The 24,839-nt window shown below is 35.6% G+C and overlaps 1 protein-coding gene across 5 annotated transcripts in view; it reads left to right on the forward strand.

Moving 5' to 3' along the window:
* ATG10 (autophagy related 10) overlaps nucleotides 1-24,839 on the forward strand; it is a 300,751-nt gene that overhangs the window by 200,139 nt on the left and 75,773 nt on the right. For all 5 annotated transcript variants that reach the window (XM_012477564.3, XM_012477565.3, XM_012477562.2 and 2 more), the window contains exons 4-5: nucleotides 4,299-4,437; nucleotides 17,530-17,627. In XM_012477564.3, coding sequence (XP_012332987.2) covers nucleotides 4,299-4,437; nucleotides 17,530-17,627 — 237 coding nt within the window. The remainder of the gene's footprint in view (nucleotides 1-4,298; nucleotides 4,438-17,529; nucleotides 17,628-24,839) is intronic.

The raw sequence follows: 24,839 nt of genomic DNA on the forward strand, positions 1-24,839 counted from the left end.
ACCTGTTGAAGGACATCCTACTGTTTCAAGATTTTTGCTATTCTGAATAAAACTGCTACGAACATTCATGCACAGGTTTTTCAGTGCTCTGGGATAAATGCCTGAGTGCAGTTGGTAGGTTGTATGGTAATTATATGTTTACTTGTATGAGAAACTGTCATAATGCTTTTCCACAGAGGCTGCACACTGTTTTATATTCCAACCAGCAATGTATCATCTAGTTTCTCTGTATCTTCACCAACATTTGGTGGTGTCCACTATTTTGTTGATTTTAGCCATTCTGATAGATGTTTAGTGATATCTCATTATAGTTTTAATTTGTATTTCCCTGATGGATAAGGATATTGAATATCTTCTTTATGTGCTTATTTGACATTGCTATATCCTCTTTGGTGATATCTTGCATCTTTACTCCTTCCTCCATTTACTTGTTTTTAGTCTTTGAGGTGGGGCAGGATTGATGATAAATTACCTATGAAATTTGTTATAATATACTTAGAGAGGAGGAAACAGATCTTCAGACTGAAATAGAAAATGTTGCTTACTAGGGTTCTCAGCTCTGTACTAGAATCTCCAGGAATACAAAAATGAGTAAGACAAGAACCTTAGTTTTGAAGTTCTAAAACCATCTGGCACTTTTAACTGGAAAGAGAAGCAGAAAATATGTGGAAGTCTGAAACTTCCAAATTGCATGACTTCAAGGAATGATATTTTCATGGACATCACAAAGGTGGCGACGAATGATGGAAAGATCCTAGCAGACACAAATGAAGGACTTAGATTCATCTAATATGAGTAAAGCATGCAAAAATGTCATTGAACATAGATGACTGCCCAGAGCAACACTAGGTGACATAGTAGCAGTCCTAATTAGAGGACAGGTACCCCTGGCATTCGCAACTCACAAAGACTCTCAGCTGCCAGTGAGAACAATGACTGGAGTGAGACTTCTAACAGGCTTTTCAAGAAGCTTGTTCTGTTCCCTCTCTTCGATTTCTTGAGCCTCCTACCTGTTCCAGAGAATATGGATCTATGCATAATTGATCAGCAGTTGCAAGTACCTGGTGCCAATCCCAGCACATTCCTGAGTGCATAATTTGAGTTTAGGTAAAGAATACTTTTTTCCAAAAATTGTATCTTTACTAGCAGCACTGGGTCTCAGGCAGTCTATTTCTGCACTTTTCTGCAGAAATCAATGACCCAAATCCTTCGATTCAATATGCACTTAAGAATTGCACAGTGATGGTCTAAGAAGAGAAATTGTGCAATAGAGAAGATTAGAGAATAAACACACACACACACACACACACACCAAATTTATGGTATGGTGACATTTAAAATCAATGGAAAAAAGATGGACTATTGAAATCATCTGGGAAAATTCTTACCTCACACTATATACAAAACCAAAATCAGTTGGATTAATGATCTAAATTTTAATTTTAAAAGGTGTGTATATAGTAAAGGAATTTAACATCTTTATAAATTTGTAAGACTGAGGTAGGGTACAGCTGGAGGCCTTCTGATGAAAACATGTAACTCAGAAGCTGTAAACAGAACAGGTACAGATTTGATTACATAAAAGTAAAAAAAAAAACTGATAAAAAAGTACAACAGTTGAAAGAAAACAGAAAGTGTTGTATATATGTGTGTGTATTTGTGTATGTTTTACACATATCCTTGTACACCTCTGTTTTTCTATGGTGCAGACATATTTTTTACCTAATAGTAAGTTGTTATTTCCAGTATACAAGGAGTTTATATAATTCAATACAAAAAATGCAAACAGAAAATAGATAAAGAATAAAAACAAGCAAATCATGGGAGAATACCAATAACCAACAGACATATGAATAGCTACGCACCTTCACTAGTGAGTAACCAAGAAACTAGAAATTAAAACAATGAAAAGTTGACACTTAAAAATTCATCAATAGGCAAAAATTAAAAACAATATTTGGTATTTATTAGATATAGGAAAAGGGCAATCTTTGACATTTTTGCTGGGAATATAAACTGATACAGCCCTTTTCTGAGGATGGAATTTCTCAGATTCAGTATCTCTTGAAATTTAAAATGCTCATACCCTTTGATACAGTGATTCCACCTTTAGAAATCTGCACCGTAGAAAAATAGAGGTGTGCAAGGGTATATGTGCTGTGATACTCATTGCAGCCTTATTTGTAAGTAGCAGAAAACTATAATCAACCTAAAATATCTAGCAATATGGAAATGTTAAAAAAAAAAACTACAGTGTGGTCAAGCAATGAAATATAGTGAAGGCATTAAAAGGCACTAAATCTACAGCAGTGACTTGGCAGCATGTGGCAGGATGCCCATGAGTGAAAATATCCATTCTAGGAGCACATGTATATATAGTAGAATTTAAGCAGGGGCAGGGGTGGGGAGGAGGTGTATATGTGTCTATGTACGTATATGTGTTTGTGTGCCAAAAATCAAAAAGTCTAAAAAAATACACTCTTGCCTGTTAAAGATGGTTACACATCTTAGGTATAGGAGTGCTGGGATGAGGGGAGTTTTATTTTTTCTTTTGTGTGTTTGTGCAATATTTGTAATTTTTTACCATCAAGATAGAATTATTTTATATTAAGAAAGAAAGGAAATTATAAATGCTAAGCAAACCAATTATTGACCAAAAAGAAAGAATTAGGTTAAAAGAATTGATGTAATAGAAGGTACAGATACCTATGCCTACTGAAAATTAAAAAACTAAACAAAATAGAAAAATATTTTTCTTGCTACTGTATTAATTTTCTGTGTCTGGGATATTTATTTCTGTGATTTCTTTCTGGTTATTTTATTGGGTTTAATTGATAGTGTTTACTGGAGTTTAGTGAAAAATATTTTGTAAATATCTCTAGTTGTGATTTATCCATTGTAATATCTCCCCAGTGAACTGACTGTGAGTAGGGAATTACAGAATTATCTGTAAAGGAGATACAGATCTTGAAAGTAGTCTGGGGCTTTGCTTATCTCCACAGAAAACCTTATTTCATATTGATAAAGTGTGAACTCTTTCCTTAGTTATTTCTGATTGTTCATTGTTGTCACTGTTTTAATGAGAGGTAGAAATGAGCTAAACCAACCTGCTTCATTCCTTCTAGTATTAATTTAATTTCAGAGGAAATTCTTCAACCCCAATAAATAAGTGAATGTGAATGGAACCATGCTCTGACTCACTGTGTCCAATTAATTGTTTCTAAACACCATGATACGTTCTTTTAAAAGCCCTACACAAGGCCGGGCGCGGTGGCTCAAGCCTGTAATCCCAGCACTTTGGGAGGCCGAGGCGGGTGGATCACGAGGTCAAGAGATCGAGACCATCCTGGTCAACATGGTGAAACCCCGTCTCTACTAATACAAAAAATTAGCTGGGCACGGTGGCGCGTGCCTGTAATCCTAGCTACTCAGGAGGCTGAGGCAGGAGAATTGCCTGAACCCAGGAGGCGGAGATTGCGGTGAGCCGAGATCGCGCCATTGCGCTCCAGCCTGGGTATCAAGAGCGAAACTCCGTCTCAAAAAAAAAAAAAAAAAAAAAAAAAAAAAAAAAAAAAAAAGCCCTACACAAAATAAAAAAATCAACCAGTAAAAAAATGATTAGGTGAGAAGTGAGATGACTATCATCATCTCTGCTTACAAAACTCTATTTAAGTTGACATAAATATTTGCTATCTACTCTATCATAAAAATCAAGATTTATTGTAGAAATATAGGAAAGATAGCACAATAATGAAGAAAACAGAATCATCTCAGATTTTGAAATATACCTAACAAATTCAACCTCTTGCAAAATAACTTTCTTATTCAAAATGGAACTGGGAATTGTTCAGCACACAATGAATCATCTTTTGGCAAGTACAATAGAATCTTTAGGGACATTTCACAGCCTCTTGTTCAATTGTTAGGATGTTTTTAGCTTTCACAGGTAGGGAAAAAGGTAGCTTGTATAGCCATCATCTTGTTGCTAAAATTGTACAGTAAAGATTTTTCAGGCAATAGATCTTTTTGCATTTTTTTTCTTGGTTTTTCTTTATCCAGAGCTGCTTTGTCTCTCAGAAACAATCTGGAATTACTTAATGCTAATGTTTTCTGGTTTTACTATTTACCCAGGACTCAAATGTTAAACATTAATATGGGAAACTCCTATTTCCTTGCCTCATAGCCTTATATTTATTTAACTGTTATTTTGCAAGAAGAAAATCTCCTCTTTTCCTCTCTTGTGTTAATACTTTTCTTATTAACAAACCCATTTTGTTTCTGTTTTTGCTTTTTTTCAGGAGGCTTTTGAGCTACCCTCAGATGATTGTGAAGTGATTGAAGCTCCAGCAGCATCCCAAGTCATTAAATATGAGTATCATGTCTTATATTCCTGTAGCTACCAAGTGCCTGTACTTTACTTTAGGGCAAGCTTTTTAGGTAAGACCATGTCTAAAGCTAAAAGTAAATTTATAACATTTACATATAAAGCAAAAAGCATATTTGGAAAATTATTCTCCAGAGGAAAAAAAAATAGAGTTAAAAATAAGAAAACTGTGGGTGAGGTAAGGTTTTACCAGTAAATTTTCGCATGCTTCAGAAAGGGTATCAAGACTTCAGCATGAATGATATCATCCTAGCCTTAAGTCTGATCTTCAGATTCTTGGCCTTTTGCCTAAAGTTGACTAAGCCCCCTGGCCCTTTTTCTTTTCTTTACTTTAAACAAGTAGGAACAACTTAAAGCTACAATGTTTATTTACTTCTAACTTTACAGTAAAAATTTCTTTTAATCTCAAATGATCCCATCAACTCAGAAGCCCCTGTGCCTGCTTCCGCACAAGCTAATAATTATTTTAAGAAATGTTTATCAATTAGCTTAAGCTGTATTTAAAAATAGCACTAACATTTCCTTCAGCCATCTATACATCTCCAATGCCTTAGCTTCCTGTGATGCTGTTACTCAACTCATTCCCCTGCCAAGAAGGTGGAACACCCTGTCTCCTTGGAGGCCTTAGCTAATAAAGCTTACTTAATCAGCAGCCACATGGCGTCCTCACCCTGCAGCACAGCCATGACTCCCCGCTTGGAGTTCACTGCCTAAACCGGGTCAGCATTGGGATGTGTGCTGCCACCCAGGCCCAGGGACCAAGATGAGCCTCCTGTTCAGCCAACCTCCTGCCCTATTTCTCCTTTTGTATCTGGCCTTATCAGCAGCATTGTTCATTTTGAACAGCCTTCTAACTTTTTTCTGGATAGCTAAGACATCTGAATTTAGCCAATGATATTTTATTTTTAATTAAAAAGTAGCTTAAGCTGCTTGAATATGTGTTTGGTAGATTTAATCACTTGCTGCCTTATATTGTTTAATGGTCTCTAATTTTGCAGTGTTGGCGGTTTAGCAAGCACTTAGGATTTAAAACACAAGAAGAAATTCTCATAGACTCCCTGGTGAGAAGATTTTAATCTGAAGTGCAGTTCCTAAGAACTGACAATTTGGGGCAAATTTTCAACATGGGACATGGGGAATGGAAGACACTGATAGTTCACTAATTCACAAACTCTTGCTGTGGATTTATCCATATAATTATCACAAGCCTTTAAAACACTCATTTTATGGTAATTATATTTGGTTTAGAGCCCAGAGGTTAAAGGAAGTTTCTTGTCAGTGAGCTGTGCTTTACTAAAAAGTAGGAAATGTATTTATTGATTCGGGGGAGGAAAATGTCTTTTCTTGGTTCTGGTTTGCAGTGGCTCTACCTTCTAGATTCAGAGATAAGTCGAGGCTGCAGGTAGAGGAAATAGGACACTACTTCTTCAATACTGTACTTTCATATAATTAGTATTCACCATAAGCAGTTAATCACCAGAGAAGAGCTCCCAGAGACAAAACAAGTTGTTTAGCTTGTCAGCATTAGGGAATCAGAGGTGTTGAAACATGACTGCTTCTAGCTGGAAGTGGGTCTTGCCAAGGCCGGCTGATGAGCTCATATGTGTGCTTTGCTCTTATGTGCCAACAGCTCCCCTTACAGTACAGCACAGTAATTGTTCCTGCAAGTCCAATTATATTTTAATGACATTGGTGTAGTTTCTGTGATCCTTTCTTCATGATTTTCTATTCTTTAAAAACAACACAATTTGTATTCTTGGCTTCTATTTTATACTTTTAAGAAGCCCTCTATTTATACCTAATAAAGGTAAACCAAAACAAGTCATTTATTTTTATATAGAAGCATTCACCTCCCCACAACCACTGCTTTGTGTTGTATAGAGTGAGTATTAAGAATTTAAAAATTCATTTCAGCCCAGAATTCATTTAATGCTTGTTCAGGTACATCAAAATACTAAATTTAATTTTTGTGAAGCATAATGAACGTTTTCTGGTAGAGAAACATGAAGAATCGTTCTTTCTTTCCTTTATCATATACTAATAATTTATTTTTTCTTTCCACCTAACTTAACCTCATGGATATTTTTAAAATGTATCAACCTTTACTCTGGAGTCACAATTTTTCATTTATTCCCCTCAGTCTTTCTTATTCTCCTTACCTTTTCTTGTGATTTCTGATTACTCTGGACCTTCATCTGTTTGTTAAACAAATCTCTGTCAGTGTGGTGAAAGGATTCCTAATGTCTTCCTCTTACTCCAGGCCCGGATTTTTCTTTGTCTCATTCTAAGAGAGTTCCGACCTAGAAAGAGGATGACTGTAAAATTTCTTGCCCAGGGGTCTTTTTTTTGTTGTTGCTTCAAAAATAGTTCATTTAGCCTTGTTTTTGACAGATATTTATAATTTCTCTTGCATTTCATTGTTAGTAAAAATTAATTTCTCTGCTTTGCTCTAAATTTTTTCCCTGTACCTTTTTTTAAGGAAAAGCAAAACAAGTAATAGTTTCCATTTAAATTTACATTACCCTTTCTTTTATCAACTGGTTTAGATTTCAGAAGAAATCTACTCTGTTTCTCAAAATGCAAATCCCTTAGACTTTGAGTTCCTTTTATTCATTATATGGTTCAGTTTCCACCAGGCCAATTACTAGTAGCCCAGCCTCAACTAACATGCCATCTATTCTTGTCACTTCCATATCATATTATATCATATATCATATCATGTCATATCATATCATATCTTCTTTCATATCACAAGTTGCACTATAGCAGAAATAATTGTTTATATCTACAAGATTATATGCTAGAACATAGAGCTTTAAGGTAGAAAGAAGAGTGAAGGAAATTGATATTGAGTACCTACAACGTGAGAAGCTTTATGGCTTTGTGTGTATGCATGTATAAGCCATATACACACACAAACATGCATACACACAAAACCATAAAAGCTTATACATGCATACACACAAAGCCATATACATATATGTACGTGTGTGTGTGTGTATATATGTATATGTATATGGCTTTTTCGACTGTGGCACAACATCAAGTATTCGTTAAGTGAACCAATAATGAAGAATTTCTAGCATTTAAAAATATAGCCCCAAAACGGAAACATGGTTATGGTGCCCACTTTAACTGTTATGCCAGGTTTTAAAAGAGGAAGTAATGCTGGTGTCTCCAGGAGACCTACGACCCAAACCATCTATGTGTCTTTATTCTTTAGTCTGATAATTTTCAGAGACTATAGGAGTAGTGGACTTAGAAAAATGGAACATCCTGAGGACTTAAAAGTAGATATTCAAACTAGCTGAAGCAGCTGTTCCACTTCTATAAACACATATTTTTATTTAATCCTTGAAGGCAGACAGCCAAGTTGAGACAGCATTCTGCTTCAGTAGAAATGAGATGCCTCTTATTTCTACTACCTTGGTGTACAGCAGCTTAGTTACCAAGTGGATAAGAGAAGGATAAGCCCTTCCATCCCAATGTTCTGTTTTTCTCTAACCTTTGGTCATTGTAGGTTTGGGAGAGGTGGTGGTACACAGTTAATACCATTTGTCACTCAGCAGAGGGTGAGACGTAATTGCACTTTTGTCGAGTAATAATAAATTGCCTACATTGGAATAGTGCCTTGTAGTTTAGTAAATCCACTCCCACAAAGCATGGACATCTTCAAGTGCATGCTGGTTTTTTTTCCCACTGTTTTTGAAGCACACCATATTAAAGAATTTTTTGTATCATGCCAAAGCCTTCTATCCACTCCCTATCATTTTTATTCCCTGCCTTTTTTATGTCTCATTTTCCCTTTTGAGGGCTCAGCTTTGATCAAAAGCTGGTGGCAAATGTTACAAAGGTGGTAAAACCCTTAGGCACATACATAATGGCTTTTTGCCTTACCAGAGGCCTCGGCTTAAATATTTTCTTCTTACATTTAGCGAGAGATTTCTATATTTATTTCATCTTGAATTCTGATTCATTTCTTTCTTTTCCTTTGTTCTCAATCTCTATTGAAAAATGGACCAAGTGGTTCTTCTCATTTTCAAAACATTTAATTCTCTGGATGATATATGAGTTCTTCTTGAGAGCTGTTTTGACATATTTCTTTAATTAGTCAGAAGGGCTGCATTTGAATAGAGGAGGAATCATTTCCTCCATTCAGCAAAGGAATGACTGTCCTTTCTGGAGATCATTCTATTATTGGCCCAGGAAATAAGGGTATACAATTAAAAATGTAGCCTAAATATTTCATGTGGAAGATTTCTCCACTTGTTGTAGGCCTGAAAGATGCTCGTAGAGAAACAGGGCAAAATAAATAGTCAAAGAATAGTTCCGTCTCAAAGGTAGCATAAACCAAACTAAGATAAAGGCCAGGATAAAGAAAGAATATTGGAAAGTTTGGAATTAAAGCAGCATATAAATCGTCAAGAGGAAAAGGATTGTCTGTGGTTTTCAACAAGAGAAAGTCTTTGGAGTATATAGAGGTGAATGACAGCAAAACAGGAAAGATGGGTGTTGGAGGAAGCTGAAGAATAAAAGTAGAATATCCATAGCTGTGTCCAACAACCTGTAGAGGACAGCCACAGGTTGGGTTTCTTGAAGAGGTTAGGAAAAGCTTTGGAAAAGGGAAGGAGAGTGAGTGCCAAGCTGTGGGGGTTGGAGAGAGCCCAGCATATTTGGGGAACAGTGAAGGACCAGTTTGGAGAAGGGGTTCACTTAGGATGAATTATGGAAGAAATGGTTGAAAAGATATGTTGAGGTCAAATTACGGAAGAAAAATAGATAGGAAGGAATTGGAAGAAATAAAGAAAAAGTGAAAGAGATTGAGCAGAAGTGAATGAGACCAGAAGAAGGATTCCCTAGAAATTGTGACTGAGTAAAACAGAAAGAAAATCATTAAAGGGTGAGAATGAAATTTGAAAAATAAAAAAAGAAATTTGGCTTTTTCATTATTGTTGTTACTAACTTTATAAAAATTTAAAAACAATAACTTCTTAGAGAAAATGAGTTGGAAAGAACATATTTTCAGAGAAATAATGAGATTTGTGCTGTGCACACAGTAGGCAAATTAGTCTATCTTTAAAATATGCTGAAACAAATTACTGCCCAACTTGTAACTGATGTATTATTTTTCTGCTCCTTCAACGTCATCAAAGCAGTGTTCAAGTCTGTATGTTAGGTGCTGTTCTGAGAAGGCAGAGACTGCATTCCATGGGAGGGAGACCAGGTTGAATGGCAGAAGAAGGGTATTCAAAGTGCTGGTATAGAATAATACAGTACTAATACATAATGTGGAGGGTATGAGGTTTGGGGGAATCCAAGAGTACAAATTGCTGGGTATTAATCCCAAGAATTTGGGATCAAAACTGCAGAATACTTTGGATAGGATTGAAAATAGAGTGTCGACTGGGCGCAGTGGCTCACACCTGTAATCCCAGCACGTTGGGAGGCCGAGGCGGGTGAATCACCTGAAGTCAGCAGTTTGAGACCAGCCTGGCCAACATGGTGAAACCCCATATCTACTAAAATACAAAAAAAAAAAAAAAATTAGCTGGGCATGGTAGTGGGCGCCTGTAGTCCCAGCTACTCGGGAGGCTGAGGCAGAGAGTCGCTTGAACCCAGGAGGTGGAGGTTGCAGTGAGCTGAGATTGCGCCACTGCAGCTACAGAGGGAGACTTTGTCTCAGAAAAAAAATAGTGTCTTCTGCTTTAGAACCAGCAGAACTTAGGCTATTGATATCCAACTGGTAGTATGGTCCTCAGATTTCTGGATCAATAGTGGTATCACAGGGTTGATGTCTCAGATATGTTGTGGACATAATTTTGCTCTCCTTGGGACCATTTTCTGATTCAGAGGTTTATCAAGAAGGTCTTCTATGTACTTCTACTAGGTTAAGTGCTTCACTTAATTTAAATGGAAAGGTATAATATCACTTGCATTATTCCAAGTTTCTCAACACTGTGTGGACAGTTTAAGATGATTCACAATTGCTCTTTTATGTGCTGCTGGGCATATGTTCATAAAAATAGATTGTAACACACATAAACTTTCTCATGTAATTAAAAACCATCTTACATTAATTTTTCTCTTCAAGATTGATAGACAAATATATAACATTTTACAAATTGGGGCTGATAATTTTGAAAATATTTATTAAGCAAGACTTTTAAACCATCTATTTGTGCTATATTAGATATATACCCTAATTGGCAAATAATTTGATAAGCAGGAAAAGACTTATTGAAGGGTTGATCATAGAGTCAACTGAAGGTGGTGGAATGACAAGGCGAGGGAATATCTGCCTCCCTTTAGCTTTAGTGGTAGAAATGGGGCTCTGCCTCCCACTTATTTTGGAATTTATCTCCCAAATTGGAAGTGTGTTTGGATACTGAGAAATCATAGATCTATTATAGCTGCATCTGCTTGAGTATGAGGATTTTTAAAAAATATAAATGTAAAACATTTAATCAATGAATTTTATTATGATTATTCAGTCATTATTATTAGAAGGTGCTAATTACTCTAGAAATAATGTTGAACTTTCATCTGTTCATTCATTTGAAAATATTTATACTCAAGGTATAAATATGTTTCTGAAATGCTGAGATAAATAAAGGAAATCAGAGATGGATGATACCATAAAGGAGCTTACAGTCTAGGGAGGGAAACAAGACAGGTCTGAACTGTAACATATTCAAGTAGAATGTGTTAAGGACCATAAGAGAGGTAAAAATTGGCACCGGGGCTTGGAGAACTAAGACTTTTGAGCTGTGGTGATCAAGAGAGGGCTTGGCTAGACATGGGATTTGTCCATGAGTGACAGGGAAAGAGTGAGCCCAGGATTGGAAAGAAAACCAAGAAAGGCAAAATTCCAGATACTCATAGTTTAGGCAGTGTTGATGGGGACCACTAGTAATAGTAGGAACAAGAACAATACAACAAATATATATGTATAACTTTACGCTTTACAAAGAGCTCCTGTGCACAGAGACACATATAATGTAGTGGTGAGAAGTGCAGGGTCTAGAATCACAAAGCTTTGGTTCTGATTACTAGCTCTGCTGCTTACTAACCATATGACCTTGGGCAAGTTATTGAACTTTGCCATTTCCTTTCTTTCATCATCAGAAAAAAAACTGAGTAGTGATAATACTGATTTCAGAGTTTCGAGGATTCTGAGCTTATATTGGAAATGGGGCTTGACACTTAATGCCTTTCAACCATGCTAGCCAAATTATGTGTCTAGATCCTCATAGTAACACTAGATGGTAGGAACTGTTATTATCCTCATGTGAAGACATAAAAACTGTTCAGAGGGGTTAAATTATTTATTCAAGGGTACATAGAAAACTATAGAGCTGGGCCTTAAACTCTGTAGCCCATTTTTCACTGCCTGACACTTTCATCAAATAACTGAAATTTAAGAACCATATAGGTTAAATTAATTAATTGATGTTATATGCAAGCAAAAAGAAGTTGCCATAGTTCGTATTTTGGGAATTTCATTTAGATTTCTTGAGATTAATAAAGATACAAAGTCCTAAAATACTTATATGAATAAATACAAATTACAGAATTAGCCAGTATAGTAGCTGATATGAATGTACATGAACAATTGCACTCATTTCATATCACAATTTAATTTTCTCACTGAAGCAAAAATGAATTTTCTCCTTTGGTGGAGCTTCATCTCTGCCTTACTGTGGAGTATGACATGAATTTTTATATCTTTCAAAGCTCTGTTGAAGACAATATATTGAATAATGATTTCTTTTGTTGTGAAAAGTCCACTCTTTCCTTTGTATTTCTAGTGGCTACATTCAGAACGTTATTCTTAAACTTACTCTGAATTATTTATACTCTCTCTAGTCTTCCTTTTAGGAGTTAAAAAATTTTAGTGAAACCATGCACAATAAGGATAAAGGTGACTCCAGCATGCTTGCACTAGAGTTAGTGCTGGTGAAATATCTCATGCTGTTATTGGCTTCATCAAAACTAATAGCCCTGAGAAATTTAATTTAGAAAGCTGTACATTTTCAGTAATATGTAGATTACTTGACATGTGGGTTATTATTCAATTGAGAGATTTTATATGAAAATGTTAAATGCTACTGGCAGTTGCTAAAGATTGTACTTTTAATTATTCTATTTTTCACCTAATGTCTCTTCTTTTTTGTCACTGACATTTTAGATTACTGACGGACCATTCCTTTAGTTTAAATGTGTATTATCATTCCAAGTGATACAGGCACATAGTAGGCATTCACTAAACACTTGTTATATAAATGACCTCAGTTTACCATGCTAACTATGTAGGTTACTACTGAAATCATTTTGGCTTCTACTTCAATTTTTCAGGTATTCAAGGGATTTTACTGAGCTTCTCAGACTCAATGTGATTAATGAAATTTCTAAGCATGTTAAAATTGGTGCTATCGAGTATCTTAGGTCTGAAATGAGGGCGTTGTTGATTGAGTATGCTTATGTCTCCTCTGACTGAGGCCAGACGTAACAAATAGACTCTCTTAACATGGTTTAAAGTTTCTGATTGAAGATACTTTGAATTGAACATGTAGGCACATAATAATGTGTTTCATGCACTTAGGCAAGTATTTATGTCCATATTTTAATTTTAAGTTTTGAGTCTTTAGTTTTCATAAATAAATGGGTATGTACAACATTCTTCAGGTTTCTGCTTTGTTTCTGTGATATGGTTCTTTATACGTATATAAATATCCCAATTCAATTGTTTCAGTGGGATTTCTCAAGTATCTGTTTTGCTTTTGAAATAATTAGAGTCATGATCATACTTGAATGCATTTTAGATATCAATAATATATACCAGGATTTTGAAGATATTGATGATTAGATTATGTCTTTTTGTTTTTGTATGAAAGATCCCAAAAACTAACTTTTGTATGTCCTTGATGATGAATGTGTAAACTGTGCCTAGGCAAACCAGGGATCAAGGCTTAGGGAAGATAACCCATATCATACCTCATTAGGTTATTGTTGTCATAGAGACAAAGCTATGTTTACCCAGACCTTTTGCAGTGTAAATGGTCAGCAGAAACTGGAGAGATTTGCAGAGATACAGAGGAAAAGCAAAATTATATGCTTTTGCCAACCATACTCTGATTACGCAACATATTTTGGGAACTGCTGGTTTTGAAACTTCTTCCAGTCCTTGTGGTTAAAAGTTGGAAGATGGTTACCCATTAAAGGTGAATTTGTTTGGAGACAACAAAATCATTTGGAACTTAATATATGGAATACAATAAGTATAATTTTTTCCTTTGATTTAAATCTGTTTGGGACTAGTAAATTAGTTACTTGTCTGGCTCCAAAGGGAGTTCAAAAGTTCAAAGGCAGTTCCATTGACAGCATTGCAGCGTTGTTGGAAATAAATATTTGTTCAATTTGCTGAATAGTCAGGTAACCTCCCTAGGTGACAGTTTTGAAGAACAGTGGTCTTTTGAATATTTAAGACTTGATATGTTTGTTTTAAAAACATGTAGTCCCACCAGGCTTAGCATGCCACCAGCAGGGGGTGCCAAACACAGAACTTCGGGAGGTGCTAAAGAGACTTTGCAGTAGCCCTTGAGATATAGCCGTCATATACCTAGAAGAAGCAGATATTTTAACGAAAGTATTGTAATTGTTTGTTGACCTTCCTCAGTTTTTTTAAGGGGGTTATATTTTAGAAGTTGGAGACCATGGTTTGGAGAGGCTAGTCCTGGAAGTCACGACTGTCTAAGCATCTCAAGCAATTGCATCATTGTGGATGCAAAACAGACTTGGGCTCTGTTATTTTATTAACTTTTCCATTGGTTTCCTCATTTGAAAAGTCTACTTTTCAAACAAAGCTCTGATTACAAGAATCAGAAAAGCACCCAAGTCGGTTCAGAAAATTGGGATGAGAAGAAAATAGGGCTTATTCTAGAGAAAAAGAAATAAAGCTTTGCCAGGCTTCATTGGGACTGCAGCCAAAGTACTCCACTGAGGTAAATACTTTCCTGGCCTCTTGTCTCGTCTCTGCCCTTCCCTATATGGCCACATTTTTGTAAAGATGAGGTCTCACTTTGTTGCCCAGGCTGGTCTGAAACTCCTGGCTTCAAGCAATCCTCCCACCTGAGCCTCCCAAATTGCTGAAATTACAGGCATGAGCCACTGTGTCCTGCTGTTTTTTTTTTAAGGTGATGAAAGTGTGCTAAAATTGATGATTGCACAACTCTATAATTAAATTGTATACTTCACATGGGTAGATTGTATGTATGTGAATTATATCTTGATAAAGCTGTGTGATTCTTTTAAGTCATTTTCTTTAAGTGATGAATGTTAGTGATCTGCTTGTAGTGCTAGTGATCCCCCGCCCATCCCTGGTGGTGTTTCCACTGGTTGGTCCCTTTCCCTGGAACACTGTGCCTCCCAGTGTTTGCACAGAAGTTACTTTCTAACTGAAGGCTAAAATTGCAAACCTGCCTTTGGCTGGCACTTCTTAGCCTGCTCTACTTTTCCTTTTCACCATCGTATGTATCACTTCCTAAAATAATATATAATTTACTCATTTATTTTGTTAATTGTTTATTGTCACACACACACACACACACACACACACACACACCCCAAGGTATCATGTAACCTTCATGAAAACAGGTATGAATGTTTTGGTCACTGATGTATCACAAAGGCTTGGAACAGATGCCTGGCATGTAGTAGGTGCCAAATTATATAAAACATCTACTTCTAAAATTAACTTCTATCCAAACCATTTACTCCATACTTACATTGTTGCCTGAAATACTTTAAGGAATAAAATTAAAATCATTACTGATTACCAGATATGAAACCCAGTGTTCTTCTCTAGGCCTGTAAAGCATTATTTTAGGGGAAATAAGAAAGGCATTTTTTCATCATTTATCATTTATTCAGTAAATATTTATAAACCATTTGCAACGCCTTTGCCCTCAGAGGCAGCATGGACCAGCAGGAAGAGCACTGGTGAGTCCTGAGATCTGGATTCAGACTTCAGTCATGAACCGGCTGCATACTTTTGGCAGATACATATTTCCTAAGACCTTGGCTGCCCTGTTTATAAAATTAGTGGTTATACTAGCTCTAACCTTTTATTATCCTACTGCAGGTATTTGATTTCTTTTAACTTTGACATGTAAAAATTATTTTAAAAGCATGTCATTATTCTACAATTTGGTTATTTGCTATTTGACACTAAAGTACTTATTTGCCTCTTCCCATACCCCCCCCCCCCACACACACACGCAGGGGCATGGCATGTGCATATTTCAAAGGTGCATAATGCTTAAGAGCAGAGTTTGGCCCTACTCTATAAATGTGTTCAGAAAATGATATAACACAGATACTGAAGGCAGCTTGTTTTTAACTTGTAGCTAAACATGACATTCAAATGTTAATTGGATGAATAAATCTTGTTCATTTTACAGACATGGAAATGTCAATGGAATAAAACTATTTATCACAAGATAATGGTCTCCTGCCGCCAGATAAATGCCAAGATGAAGATACTTATTGAAAATGTATCAAAATATTCTATTGCTATTTATTGAAAATAAAGGTTGAGGAAAAGTTCAACTTTTAGGTCAAACATGAGAAATGCCCTGCTTATGATATTAGTATATTACTATATCAAAGATGATATGAATGGTATCGCAACATGGGAAAATTCTAAGAAATCACAGTCTAGAAATGAATCTTTCAGCTTAGAGAATTATGGGAATAGTTGTGTGAGGACTGGAAAAAGATTCCTAATATTTACTGAGCTCTTATTGTGTGCCTAACACAGTCCTGGGTGCGTTCACTAATGTAAGCCTCAAAAGAACAATACTCAGAAAGGATTATTATTCTCATTTTGCAGTTAAAGTTAAAAGCAAAATAATTTGCAGTCATATAGAACTAAGTGCCAACCCCAGGATTTAAACTTAGTCCAGACTCCAAATCTGGTGCTTTTTCCCCAACACCATACATTTCTACTTATACTTGAAAGTCTGAATACAGTGATTTTTGAAGCCCTTGAGTAGATTATTTCCCTTAAGCTTTGTTGCCCTTGATGATCAAATACTTCTTTGGTCTAAATATTCAGTATATTGCTGTGTGAAATATCTTTAAGTGGTATCATCCATTAGCCCAAAAGAGCACACATATAAGTCTTGAGGGCTTTATAGCTCTGAATGGACCAAGTTGTACTGGATTCTAGTATTAAGACACCTTCTTTCCAGCGGTATATGGTTTGAAATCTTTAGGTGACTTCCTCTTTCTGCTTTCTTTTTAGAACTTAGACACCTATTTTTCTACTTTACTTATCTTGTGTATATTTTAAGTGCCATAGTGGTCTTCGTAAAATACATCATTTGGGTGGATACAGATGGATAATTGAAACAACTTAAAGAGCATTATTGTTCAATAAAGCTTTTACTGCCCTCTTCATGCCAACCCTGTTCTCCTGTCCATTGACCCCAAGAGTCCCTTTCTCCACCTGCCATAGACACCAAGTGTTAATATCTCTCTTCCTTCTACATCAGTAAGCTTTAGTTTTCTTCAGCCAGAGACCACTCTACCATAATATACTTGTCATGGTTTTCTTAGTAGATGATAGGCTCTTCACTAGGAGAAATTGTGTGTTTTTCTTCTCTCTATTCTCCATGGTAACTGATGAAGTGATTTGGAAATTCTAAATACTCCACAAGAATGTGAAAGATGCATGGGTATGTCTTCTTTGTTTTAAGGACTAGAGGAAGTACAAAGGATTCAGAGTATTCATAGTTCACTTTTGTGAATATGGGAGTCTGTTTGTCTGTTCCTTCGCCTGTGCTTGTATCTATCAGTTCTCTCTAAAACACATTTGGATTTTATTTATTTTGCAAAATTCCTAGAGGCAATGAGTGAGCAGATAATTTAAATGCTAGATGGATACAAAGCTGAGAAGCTTGAATGTTTAAATTTCCCTCAGGAAGAAAATAGTAATTCATATAGCACTCTCTTGATATATAAATAGCATGTGCACTAAAGATCTTTCTAAAAGTCATGATATTCTTCCAGGAGTTTTAGATTGACACCAAGTACCATTGTGTCACATGAATTACTAACTAAGTCTTTACCATGCACTTTCACAGATGGGAGACCTTTAACTCTGAAGGACATATGGGAAGGAGTTCATGAGTTCTATAAGACGCGACTGCTACAGGGACCATGGGATACTATTACACAACAGGTTGGAGAGCATTGTCATTTTATTGTATTCTTTCCCTCTGCTCATCTTTTCTTCTAGTTCCCTCTCCCCAACTCTCTTCCCTATTTCACTCCTCTATATCCTTAAATATTTCACCTCACAGACAGTTTCCTTAAAAACACCTTCCCAGACCCAGTCTTGGTTTAGCCTCCCTATTATAAGCTCTCATAGTGCCCTGTAATTTTCCTTTAGAATATGTATTCCAATTTTAATTACATATTAGAATGATTTTTAAAAATTGATATCTATTTATTCCACCATACAGATACTCTTTCACTTATAATGGGGATACATCCTCATAAACCCATTGTAAGTTGAAAATATCTTAAGTAGAAAATACATTTAATACACCTAACCTACTGAACATCATAGCTTAGCCTAGCCTACCTTAAATGTGCTCAGGACACTTACATTAGCCTACAGTTGGACAAAATCATCTAACACAAAGCCTTTTTTATAATAAAATGTTGAATAGCGCTCCATGCGATTTATTAAATACTTTATTGAAAGTGAAAAACAGAATGGTTGTATAGTATCAAGATACGGTTTCTCTTGAAGGTGTATCAGTTTTGCACCATTATGAAGTATCAAAATTGTTAAGTTGACCCATCCTAAGTCTGGGATTTTCTGTACTGTGAGCTCTCACATAGGCAGACCGTGTCTCTTTTATTCTTCATTGTACATGCAGCACCGGCACAGTACTTATCATGTAGTAAGTGCTCAATAAAAATGTATTAAGCAAATGAAAATAGAAACTAAGCTGGGTTATATACTAAGAAATAGATGATTAGGCTTATATAATCTATACTGTTTTACAGTTTTACTCATAGATGCATTTGTAAAAAAGAAGAGCTTTTGATTAATATGTTTGCAATAATGATTTAAAAAAGTAGAGAAAATAGATCTGCAGAAGTAGATATAAAAAGTAGATTTGCAAAAGTAGAAAAAATAGATCTGTCAATCAAATAAGTCATTATTACTGCCTTGCTAAAATCAGCAGTTATTTTGAAATTTAAAAATACTCATCACCTTGCAACCAATCATGATATCCTTAAATATAATTTTTACTTATATCAAAAATCTAATTTTTTCCAAGCTCTTGTTAAGCTTAATGAAAGCTTCCTTTAAAAATGACTTTATCAGTTATTAGAATTTTTATGCCCTCTTAATGTGTTTGATCATAATGACAGTTTACCTCCCAATCTACATAATAATCCTCAGCATCTCATAAGTAGTTCTTTAATAATGACCATTTTCTAGGTGTTAATTGAGGACAAAACTAGCTTTAAGTATTTGTGTATTTCACACTGCCCCCCCTCAAATTAATCTTTTCTCTTCCCACTATCACCCTCCTAAATCAAGCCCTCTGACCTCATGTGGAACAATTAGTAAAGCTTCTTATCTATGGTCTTCTGCGCCTTTCCTCTCTGCCCCTTACCTGTAGTCACATCTTTTTAATCACTGCTGCACTTATCTTACCTGTGCTCAAACCTGCAGTAGTTCTCTGAGGGCCTATGGGATGTGGTCTAAATGCCTTGCCTGGGTCTCAGAGGTTGCCACTCCCTGGCTCCAACCTGCTCTTCTAAGTTTATCTTCTACTCCTCCACTCTACACAGCTCATGCCAAACATGGTTATTCATCTCTCTATACTCCTCTTGTGTATTTTGTTCTGGGAATTTTTCCTAGATGTGATGCTTTCCCTCATTTTTCTGTATGCATTACCTGTTACTACCTGTGCTCTCATACATTCCCTTCTCTGAAACCACCTCAGCTCACAAAAATGGCCCCTCTGAAATCCAACTCTGTAGACCAGGCAATGGTGGTTGCTATGAAGAAGGGTAATGTGAAATATGAGCAAACCAACCCTAAAGATTTGACAATAACATTTTATTTTATGCAAACTATTTTAGATTAACCTTTAAGTATGTCAAGATAAGTGCTAAGAGTTCCAACTTCTAGTATCTTGTCAATGGCCACAAACTGTACAAAAATTTATATTGTAGAGTCCTGACCCACAGGATCCAGAAACTGTTTGGTTGTAAGAGTCAAGAAAGATGGCAAAAAATACAGAAAAAGAGTATTCAAAAATATATGTGTATTTAACTTTACACCCATTTATCAACTCTTTCTCAATTCCATTTTATTCTTGGATCCACTTTTATCATTTTCCTTTTCTGTCTCTAGCAGAAAATTAATCTCCTCAATGTAGCACCTATATATAGCACCATTTCTAGTGATCTGTGACATTTTATATTTTAATTTTGTGTGTCCCTGTTCTGACCCATGACATAAGAACAAGATTTTGATACAATGTTGCCATAGATTTCTTTCCATTGATAGAACTCTTAACATTGTTAAACTCACCACTGAACCACCTGTATATAGATTGTTTTTAATAGAATTGACTAATGTCTTTCATTTTATAGTTATTTGACTGTCACACAGATAGCCTATTAGTGTACCATCGTTTTCCTCCCTATCATAGTATGGTATTACAGATCAAATCATATCACAACAAGCATTACTATTTCTAACACCAAGGCTGGGGCTGACTTAATAGGAGGGCTATTTGGTAAAACCACACTGTAACACAATTATAAAACTTAGGTGATCCTTTGGAATTTGTCTTATTGGGATTTGATCTGTGAACAGATATCCTACTTCTAATAACAATATTTATTTAAGCTTTAGAATTGCTCATCATGGTGCATGTCGAGTCATTAAAGACCAAATAAGGGAAACTCATTTGTAGCCATTGAACTACTTGGCACTTGAAAAGCATCATGAATATTTCCTTTGGAAATCTTGGCTTTTAATCCTGGATTGATTAATAGGTTGGTATTTATATCCTCTTTTTTGCTTGAGATCTTTGGGAGAATGGGTCTTCATTTTTTAGTACCACATACGGAGAAAAATCAAGGTATCCTCAGTGAGATGGAAGGGGAGAAGATGATACAGCACAAGGGAAGAATGAGGTGATAGAATATTGGTGATGTTGAATAGTAGATACCATTTTGCAGAATTATACTAAGGAATCATTAGCTTGCAGACTGAACATGATAATAATATGCTGTCCTCCAGAGTGGCTTAAAAACAAAAGCAGCCTTTGCATAATATAAAATGCATTTCACTTCATTTTCAGGGCTGATTGTGCTCATATAGTTTGTTGCTCTTCATTTTTAGTAATCACACTTCTGTTCTTTCAGCATTTGTCTTGATGATAAGGACCTATTCATGTCAGACATAAACTCTCTCTTTTGAAGACAAGCCACTCATAAATCTCATACATTTGATTATGGTGATTACTTACCTGCTTTTGTCCAATGTTACAGACTACCTATTATATCAACCCTGTAGCCTAATAAAAAACTTCTGAAAGAAAGTTAACAGATACTTAGGTTGGATCTGCCTTAATTGTTATAGTAAGTGTTACAATAATGATCACTGGAAGGTGTGGGCTCTATGTTTTAAGCAAAGAATTCCTGTGATCTTGGCATGGCCTAAAGTCACAAGATAAAAAAGTGTATCTTCAATTATACTTGAAGATATGTGTGTTTATGTGCAGGGGTATATAGTAGTAGTCAGATAAGTAATTTTTTCTTACTGGACTCTTTTTTTGAACTTTATGTTATGGAAAATGTTAAACACATACAAAAATAGAGATAATTGTATGATGCATTTATTAGCTGATGAAGAGCTTATTTTTTCCATATCTTATCCATTTAGGAACTTTTTTGAAGCAATTCCTAGCATCATTTTATTTCATCCCTACATATGTAAGTGCTTTGAAAGATAAGGGTTCTACCTGAATGTTTATATCAGTTTTATTTATAATAGCTCAAAATGGAAAAAAAAAAAAAAAGACCCAGGTGTCTTCAATGGGTAGATGGTTAAACAGAAAGTAGCATACCATTACCATGGAATACTACTCAGCAATAAAAAGGAACCAACTATTGATACACTCAACAACCTGGATGAATCTTCAGAGAATTATGCTGAGTGCAAAGAGGCAATCCTGGAAGTTGCAGTGTGTGTGATTCCATTTCTAGAACTTCTAGAACATTATTGAAATGACAAAATCATGGACTGAAGAACAGATTTGTGGTTGCCAGGTGATAGGGAGTGTGAATGGGAGGGAAATGGGTGTGCCTATTAAAGGCAACATGAGAGAACCTTATGGCAGTGGAAATGTTCTGGATCTTCACTCAGTCAGTGTCAGTATCTTGTTTGTGATACTGTACTATAGTCTTGCAAGATGTTACCATTGGGAAAAACTTGATAAAGGATATGCGATATCCTTTGGTAACTTTTTTTTTAATTTTTATTTTTAAAGTAGAGATGGGGGTCTCACTATGTTGCCTCAGCTGATCTTGAACTCCTGGCCTCAAGTGATCCTCCTGTCTTGGCCTTTCAAAGTGATGGGATTACAGCCATTAATCACTGGACCTGGCCTCTTAATATAATTTCTTAGAACTAAATGTGAATCTATAATTGTCTCAAAATATTTAATTAAAAAAGGTAAGGACTCAAAAAAAAAACATAACCACAATTCTATTATCACAAATAGAATTATTAATAATTTAATATCATTAAGCAATTAAAGTTTAAATTTCCCAAGTTCATTTTTTTTTAGTTTGTTTATATCAGGATCCAAAATAAGATTTATGCATTAAAATAGTTAACATCTCTTAAGACTTTGGGAATCATAGATTCTCATTCCTCCATCTCTTTTTTTCCTGGTAATTTTTTGTTGAAGAAACAGGTTGCTTGTTCTGTAGTTTTTGCAGTCTTGATTTTTTTTTTCTAATTTTATTTCTATGGTGTTTAGTACATTCCTCCCTGTATTTTTTATAAACTGGTAGATCTTGAGGCTTGATCAAATTCAGGCTTGATTTTTTGGCAATACTTCATGTTTGTTTCTGAGTATGCCATCAGGAAACACATTATGTCTGGTTATCACTCTTTTTTGTGATGTTAGCAGCCATTGATGATTATTGCCTAGACCCATTAATTCATTAGTGGTGGCAAGATGGTGATGTTCTAATTCTGTCATTCATTATTTATTAGTTGGACTTCTTTTATAATGACAGAGTTTTTCTCTCCATCTTAGTTACCCGAGGTATGCTTGGATTAGGAAAGGCAGGATAAATGCTTGATTCTTTCCCGTTGTGAGCTAGCTTTCAAGATAATGAGTTGGTTCTCTAGTATCCTCCAAAGGTAATTGAGAACTTTAAAAAATATGTCTTTATGGACTCATAGATATAAATATTTTATATTTGTCAGTTCATTGTAGTGGTTGTCTTTATTGATGTTAGTTTACCTCATCTTTAGCCAGTGGAAGTCTAGCCAAAGACATTGGCTCCTGAATCGTTTTGATACAACCCATGTGACTTTGATGGCTTCCTTGTTTAGTGGTATGACAAGTGGTTGCACATACATGTTTTACAATTCCTGCCCAAACTTGTTGGAGTCAGCCAAGGAGAACTGGTTCCTTTGGGAAATGGTAGTGCCTTTACCTGGGTGTTGGAGCCAGAGAGAGTGGATTTGACTCTGTATGCCACCACTTACTAGCTGCATGATCTTGGTTAAATTACAAAGATTCTGTGTCTTAGTTTGGTTTTCCATTAGAGATAACAGTAGCATCTACACAGAGTTGATGGGAAGACTAAATAAATCAATATATGTAAAATACTTTGAACATTACCTAGCACATAATATGTAGTAAATATATTATGTAATTATTATAATCATAATCATTATTATTTCCAGGTAAACATAGTTATTTCAATGATTTTCTCAGCCATTGAAGATTAAACTGTGCCATATTTAGGATCCCCCTTTCCATCCTGGAGTTGATACTAAACTTCTGGACCCTAACCAAATATATTTACCCCAGGGGCTCTGTTTCAGCTCTGTGCTGCCTCTTTCTCCTCTGTCTCACCCTCGCTCTCTCTCTCATCAAACTTTTGCTTTCTAGGACCACATCCTGACTTTTGTGGGCCTTAGACACAGTTATCTTCACAAACTCCTTTCTCCATAAAAAGGTATTAAAAATTATATTTTATAGCTGCATTATTAGAGAGATGACTGTATTCATACTGTATATTAAAATACTTTCTTTGACCTATAAGTTTATTATTTTATGTTTTTAAAAAGCAATTAAAATATTTTTGTGGATCCTCCTAAAGGTATTTGTAGACCCCAGGCACTGTGCCTACTCTGTCTAATGAATAAGTTGGCCCTGCTACATCTCACTCTTTTCTGCTGCTGCAATAGGGCTGCAGAAACATCAGGAGGCTGTCTCTAGTCCTGCTATGCTCAGAAAGGTCTGGCTGCCACTCTTGTTTTACAGCTGCCTAAATATAATGATGATGATGGAAGGGACTTTTCTTCATGAAACTTACCACATACTAAAACCATATCCTCTCTATTCTCAAATTTCCAGACCTCAAGAGATTCTATTGTGTTGTGTCATTTTATACACATATATATGCACACACATGAGCACATGCATATACACATGCCCCTCTTGGGAAATGGCCTTTTCAAAATTGCCTTCTCTCCAAGCCCATGCTTTACTTCCCAGCTCTGAGAGGAGAGAGTTGTAGATGGAACTCAATCTGTATCTTATCTCCTTTTAAATATATTCTTTCTAACACTTGAACTGTGTGCTTAAATTTGGAAACCAAGACTTCGGAGGTTCTTTATTTTCTGATCCCATATGTCTGGAGAAGGAATGTACAAGTGAATGAATGGGGTTGGATGGATCAAAGTCAGAAGAAACTCGTTGATTATTTTTCCTCATTTGATCCTACCATGCAAGTATTTAATACTATATAAGAGTCAGGTTAAGTGTTTGTATGGAATGGAATAGGAGGAGCCTGTGCAGTACACATTTTGCATATCCCAAATGCTACTGAGTTCCTTTTGAAGAATTTGGCATGCCTAAAACATGTAAAAACATGATAATTAATTTCAGTGGGTTTCATTATCTTTCCATGATAAATTTCTCAGTGTAAAAAAGAAATAAAAACACAACAACAAAAAAACATAACTCCTTAGGTACCTTTTGGTGAATAGATTACTTTTGACTCTCAGTGATGCAGGAAGTCACTGGTTAAGGATTCTTAAATGATGAAGCTCAATATGTTGCCTGGTGATTTATAATGATGGCTGATAAACTGAAGATTTAAT

The sequence above is a fragment of the Aotus nancymaae genome, unplaced genomic scaffold (assembly GCF_030222135.1).
Source record: "Aotus nancymaae isolate 86718 unplaced genomic scaffold, 86718_ANA_hifiasm-v0.15.2.pri h1tg000014l, whole genome shotgun sequence".
Taxonomy (NCBI): Eukaryota; Metazoa; Chordata; class Mammalia; order Primates; family Aotidae; genus Aotus; species Aotus nancymaae.